The sequence below is a fragment of the Palaemon carinicauda genome, chromosome 5 (assembly GCF_036898095.1).
Source record: "Palaemon carinicauda isolate YSFRI2023 chromosome 5, ASM3689809v2, whole genome shotgun sequence".
Classification (NCBI taxonomy): Eukaryota; Metazoa; Arthropoda; class Malacostraca; order Decapoda; family Palaemonidae; genus Palaemon; species Palaemon carinicauda.
The window spans coordinates 7871507-7877334 of record NC_090729.1 but is presented as its reverse complement, the minus strand read 5'-3'; the positions used below and the strand labels follow the sequence as shown (position 1 = coordinate 7877334).

The 5828-nt window shown below is 35.8% G+C and overlaps 1 protein-coding gene across 1 annotated transcript; it reads left to right on the top strand.

Moving 5' to 3' along the window:
• The first annotated feature begins 1185 nt into the window (after positions 1-1185).
• Positions 1186-3475, top strand: LOC137640750 (uncharacterized). Its single transcript, XM_068373227.1, has 3 exons — positions 1186-2001; positions 2159-3215; positions 3306-3475. Exons 1-3 carry the CDS (start codon positions 1186-1188, stop codon positions 3473-3475), a joined length of 2043 nt encoding a protein of 680 aa, XP_068229328.1.
• Positions 3476-5828: the final 2353 nt, after the last annotated feature.

Genomic DNA, 5828 nt, shown 5'->3' with positions numbered 1-5828 from the left:
TTCTCATTGTTTGTTGGGAAAAGACGTTGTGTTTGGCAATAATGGCCCCTCTGTATATATTGATACGTTACATGGCATTATGCTAACAGGAAATCTTGACAGATTGATCAATAATGTGGATTATTTGCAGACTCGCGACAGTAATTTCTATTGCATGAACACTGATTCCAGTGAGCCAATGTTATCTTTCCATGTTGTGGACTCCTCTGAAAGTATATGCACACATTCTTTTTTATTGGGTTGTGATTATTTTAGTCCCTCGTTTAGTGATGAATTTGAAGACCTTGATTTTGGTAATATTGCTACTAGTTGTAACTTTAATGTATTGAACATTAAAGGCAAGATCATAGAGGAAAGGTAAAGAGAGGCCACTAACCATATGCTTGAGGCAAAATGCCGTAATTATCTTAATTATGATCAGCCTGAATGTGATGAGCAGACAACTGATCTGAATAGGAAGTTAATTGATTCCACGCTAAAAAATCTTTTCAGGGAAACAGATGGCAGGATTAGGGTTCCTTTGTTGTGGAATGGTAAAATATCTCATTTACTCTCTAAGAATGAGAGGTTAGCTAAATTAATTCTAAAGTCTACATTAAAGAAGCACAAGAAAGATAAAGGTAATTTGCTATTGATGGATCAGACTTTCAGAGATCAGTTAGCCGAGGGTATTATTGACCCTGTAGATAATCTTGAACATTTTAAATTAGAGCACCTAAATTATTCTTTCATTCCCCAAATTGCTGTTTTCAAGCCTCAACGTGAGACAACGAAATGTGGAATAGTTTATCTCTCGAATTTGAGTGAAAATGAACGTAATAAAGGCCTGAATTTGTCCCATAACCAGTGTATGTTCCCAGGCCCTAATCTGAACCAGAAAATGTTGTCAGCTTTCATTCATCTTCGGTTCGACGAGAAATTATTGACATTTGATTTGAAAAAAAGGCATTCAATATGTTGACTTTGAGCGAGAACGATCAGGCAAAACTTCTATTTTACTGGTTTCGTAATGTTAGGAAAGATGATTATACCCTGGTTGCATTTCGCAATGTCAGACTAAGTTTTGGTTTACGTTGCAGTCCTTTTCTTCTTATGATATCACTTTTTTATATATTGATTATTAACTCTGATAAAGATGATGACAAATTAAAAGAATATTAGAGGTTGATCTATTCATTAACATACATGGACAACGGAGCCTATTCTTGTGAAAATCTTGATACCCTTCAGTGGGCTTATTCGGTTTTACCTAAAGTGTTCGAGTCCTTTAAATTTTCTGTGCAGCAGTTAATAACTAATGATATTTCCTTGCAGAGTAGAATTGATAAAGATATGAAAATTGAGACACCTATAGAGAATAAATTGTTTGGTTTGACATGGAATAGGATAAGTGATGAGATTTCCACCAAGCCTATCAATCTTAATGCTGATGCCAGTACTAAACGTGAGGTTTTGACCACCATAGCTGCACAGTTCGATATTTTTGGGTTTAATTTGCCACTCATGAATAGGAGTAGGTTATTCATGCATAGGCTCCAATGTTGTAAAGATCTTGATTGGGACAAACCTCTTAATAATGACTTGGTTCGTGAATGGAAAAACTTATGTAGGCAGGCAAATTCCTCCCCCATAATCAGAGTGCCAAGGTTTGTTGGTCCTAGGGACGGTGAATACAAAGTAATAGCATTTACAGATGCCTGTCGTTCTCTTTATGGTGTTGTAGTTTTTATATGTCATGTTGAGACAAATCAGTGTTGTTTCCTACAAGCTAAAAACCGTTTGGTTAATACACATTTGAAGAATAAGTTGATTCCGTCATTGGAACTTAATGCAGTTTTTCTTGGTGTTGAAAGCTTAATGGAGTTACACAGAGACCTTACAGGTGATGTGTGTATGAAGCCAATTAACATATCTGAATTACTGTTGTATACTGATTCAATATGCTCACCTCATTGGCTCAATTCTTGTGTGTCCAAGATGGAAAAAATGCAGACACTTGGTGTATTTACCACTAACAGGCTTAATTCAATCCAGAGGTTATGTGAAAAGTACCCTGTTAAGTTTTGTTTCGTTTCAGGAAAAGAAAACCCAGCAGACAGCACTACTCGCCCCTTTTCTTATAGGTCTCTTATGAAAACAAATTTTCTTATTGGACCAGATTCAAACTTTATTAAGACTGAAGATGAATTATGTTTTCATTCCTAATCCACTGCCTGTTGACAAAATAGCTCCTGTCATCGATCATAATGTATATGTGGGAATTAATTCTGAACATTCTCCAACTAGTTCCGAAAATGCTCATTTAATAGACCCTAATGATATTTCTGATTTCAGGAGATTGGTTTTGATTCACCGAAGAGTCTTGCGGTGTGTTATTAAATGGAAGCAGAAGATAGGGATAGAAGGCAGTCCTAAACCACCTAATAGTAACCTGTTTGCTCAGGCCCTTACCCAGATTATATCTACAGAGCAAAAATTGTTTTTCCCTGAAGTTTTTTCGTATTTTCAGGATCAAAAGGTTAGACTTAAAGACCTACCTAAGATAGTTACTCAACTGAAGGTTTTTCTTGACAATAATAACGTTATTAGGGTGAAAAGTAATTATAAGACATGGGATGATCAAAATGAATTTCCTATATTGTTGCCGAAGGATAGTGCTTTAACTAGACTAATTGTTCTTGATGCTCATTCGAAATTATCCCACTCTGGATGTTATGCTGTATTGCCTGCCATTTGGCGTACGTTTTACGTTCCTAAACACTTTTCTACCATTAAGAAAATTCTTAAAACTTGTGTTCATTGTAGGAGATTCAACAACAGAACTTTCCAGTTGAATCAAAATGTTTATAGAGAGTTCAGATCTGACCCACCATCTATTCCCTTCAATAATGTTTTTATTGACTACCTTGGTCCTTTTACAGTTAAAAAGGACTCTGAATCTCAAAAGGTTTGGTTACTTATTTTTGCATGTACTTGGAGGCGAGGAATTGATCTCAGGATATGTAATGACCTCTCGGTCAAGGAGTTTTTAAGATCTTTTCAACTTCATTGTTTTAATTATGGAGTACCACAGCTTGTTGTCAGTGACCTAGGCTCTCAGCTTGTTGCAGGCGCCAACATAATTCATAATTTTATCAGTGATCATGAGACTCGGCTTTACTTTGAGGAGAACAATGTGAAACCCTTAACCTTTCAACAATACTTTAAGGATTGTAGTAAACTCGGTTCCTTGGTTGAGACGTGTGTGAAAAGGGTAAAAAGACTGCTCTTTGGTTCTATTAAGAATTAGGTTTTATCTTTTGCAGAGTTTGAATTTGTTATAGAACACACTAAACATCAGGTTAATAAGCGCCCTATTGCATTTAAAAATGGATTGAGGGAAGCTAATGTTAATGATATACCCGAACCTATAACCCCAGAGAAATTGATAAGAGGATACGATACTCTTTCTTTAAACCTAATTCCTTCACTGTAAGGAATGCCTCATGATCCAGACTGGCAAACACCAGTTAGTTCAACTAGTCGTATCAATGATGAGTTTGAGAAACTTCGTAAAGTTAGGCAAAATTTAATTGAGAATTATCATTCGGAGTTTCTAGGAACACTTCTATCACAAGCAGTTGATAAGAAGGATAGGTACCGTCCAGCCCAGCAACATAATATTAAGGTAGGGGACATAGTCCTTTTGAAGGAACTTAACACTAAACCTAGCAGCTATCCTATGGCTATTGTCCAGAAACTAGAAGTCAATAGCAATGATGAGGTAACTGGAGTGACCCTTTTAAAGGGTAAGACCAAGGAAATTATAAAACGTCACATCTCGACTTTAATTCCTTATCTAGAGGTGAAGGATTTGGGTGAAGATGACTGTATCCCTAACCCTGATGTTGAACAAAATAATGACACTAATAATCTTCGTGTTCGCAGGAAGGCTGCGATGTTAAGTGAGCAGCGAACACGAGAATATTTGAATATGTACATTAAGTTTGATTGAATTTTTATACAATTTACATATTAAATTGTATCCCTGGCCTGCAATGTCCAGAAAATTACGAATATAATTCGTAACTTTCCATATTTGTTTGTATTAACCTTGTATTTTGACTCAAAGGGAGTAGGTGGTTGTTTGATAGTTTTAAGTTGGTATTGAATTAGCTTGTTTTTCCTTTTTAACCCACTTCCATTGGTTCCCTTATTACCTTGTTATAACTATACAAGCCGATATGGTTATGTACTGAAAGACAGAAGAGCGACATCTCTCCGTCGGCAGTATGGCAGTAACTCCTCCTCTAAGCCTTCTGTGAAATTACTAATTTTCGTTTTCAAGTGTTTTTCGCAGATGTGTTTCTTCATCAATAATTATACAGTGAGGAATATGTACAATATGTGGATGTTGTAAAAACCCCACTGGACCACTGGATATCTTCTTCTATTAGTTTGCCACGACCATGTGCCACGTAGAGACGTATACAGTTCTGAAGTCCTCGTCCTCGAGTTATGGCCAAGGGTTTACTGTGATGTATTCAGCATCATTATGTGTGATTGAGCCCAAGTGGAGTCCTAGCTTGATGTGTCGAAAAATTGGCTCCTTTATCTGCAACGTGCTCTTGTGGTGAATGTCGTCGTCACTTCCACCTATATGCCTCTCTGGACAATAACAAGTATGGGGTTCAACTGAAGGAAGCGGGTTTTAGTTTGATTCCTTGTTATTGCCAGCACTTTCATTTATATTTAAGTAAAGGTCTTGCTAAATCCTTAATTATTAAATAACTATTCTTGGTCCTTTTGAGTCAATTTATTCGTATAAAATTTCCAGCTTATTTGTGTCCAAGGTTGCATTTATGTTTATGGCTTTGGTAAATTTTACTTGTGCGAAGCCCTGTAAAGTTTTGCCACTTAATTTTGAATAATTCTGGGGAAATTTAATTTGACTTACTGTTTCCATGTCACTAATAGTGATATTGTTCATATTTTTAGGACAGAGTTGTTACGAGCTAAACATATTCATTGAATAGGACTTTCTCGCTTCGTCTACGTTTGGATGAGGTCCTTTCGTCAACAGGAATTCTATTTAATTATAAAGCGTCTAACATACGAATGTACTATTTGGCTTGCCACCTTCAGCGTGTTTATTGTTAATTGTAAGGTGTTAATAATTATATTAATTTGTGTGTTAAGGCTGTTTAAATTACTTTCCTAAGTATTTGTTTAAGTGAATAAGTATAAAAAAAAGTTTAGTTCATGGCGACCGTGACAGGATTTTTAGCAAGAAGGTGGCAAGTGTTGACGGTCAGGTATAGCTCGTTGTGGGGGTTTCCAGTGGTCCAGTAATTTTACTTTAGTTGTTGTTAAACGCTAATATAAATAGATCGCGAAATATCGTATCGTCTTATGCGGTGAGGTAATTAGCATATTGTAACGTGCTTGTTTTCGGTGAGATTCTACTTATTTCTTACGTGTCTATAATAATTTAGTACTTTTTGTTTTCATGTATTAAGTTTTTTTGGTGTACTTATATTTAGCACGTGTTTAATTCAGTGTTTATTGAATGTAGCAGTTTGTTTGTTTAGCTCCATTTACAGTTACTAATTCGCGTTCAATTAGTTTTATATATAGATTTACACGATCTGTCTTTTGCTTTTGTTTAGGTAATTTTATTCAGCTAGATTAAAATGTCAGATTTGAAAGCTGTAATTTCCAGGCGCAAAACGGTTCGTAAAAAAGTTACGTTTGTTATGATAAACGTGATAATTACAGGGGATTAGATCCAGCCTTGCAAATGACCGAAAGGGGTCTTCTGCTTAACTACCAGAAGAGTTTATTGGAAT

Bases quoted from the DNA above. Each gene is read 5' to 3' on its own strand.
- LOC137640750 (XM_068373227.1), top strand. From the start codon at position 1,186: ATGGACAACGGAGCCTATTCTTGTGAAAATCTTGATACCCTTCAGTGG. The intron at 2,002-2,158 runs GTATTTACCACT...TTATTGGACCAG, and splicing joins AAAAAATGCAGACACTTGGT to ATTCAAACTTTATTAAGACT. The intron at 3,216-3,305 runs GTAAACTCGGTT...TATCTTTTGCAG, and splicing joins ACAATACTTTAAGGATTGTA to AGTTTGAATTTGTTATAGAA.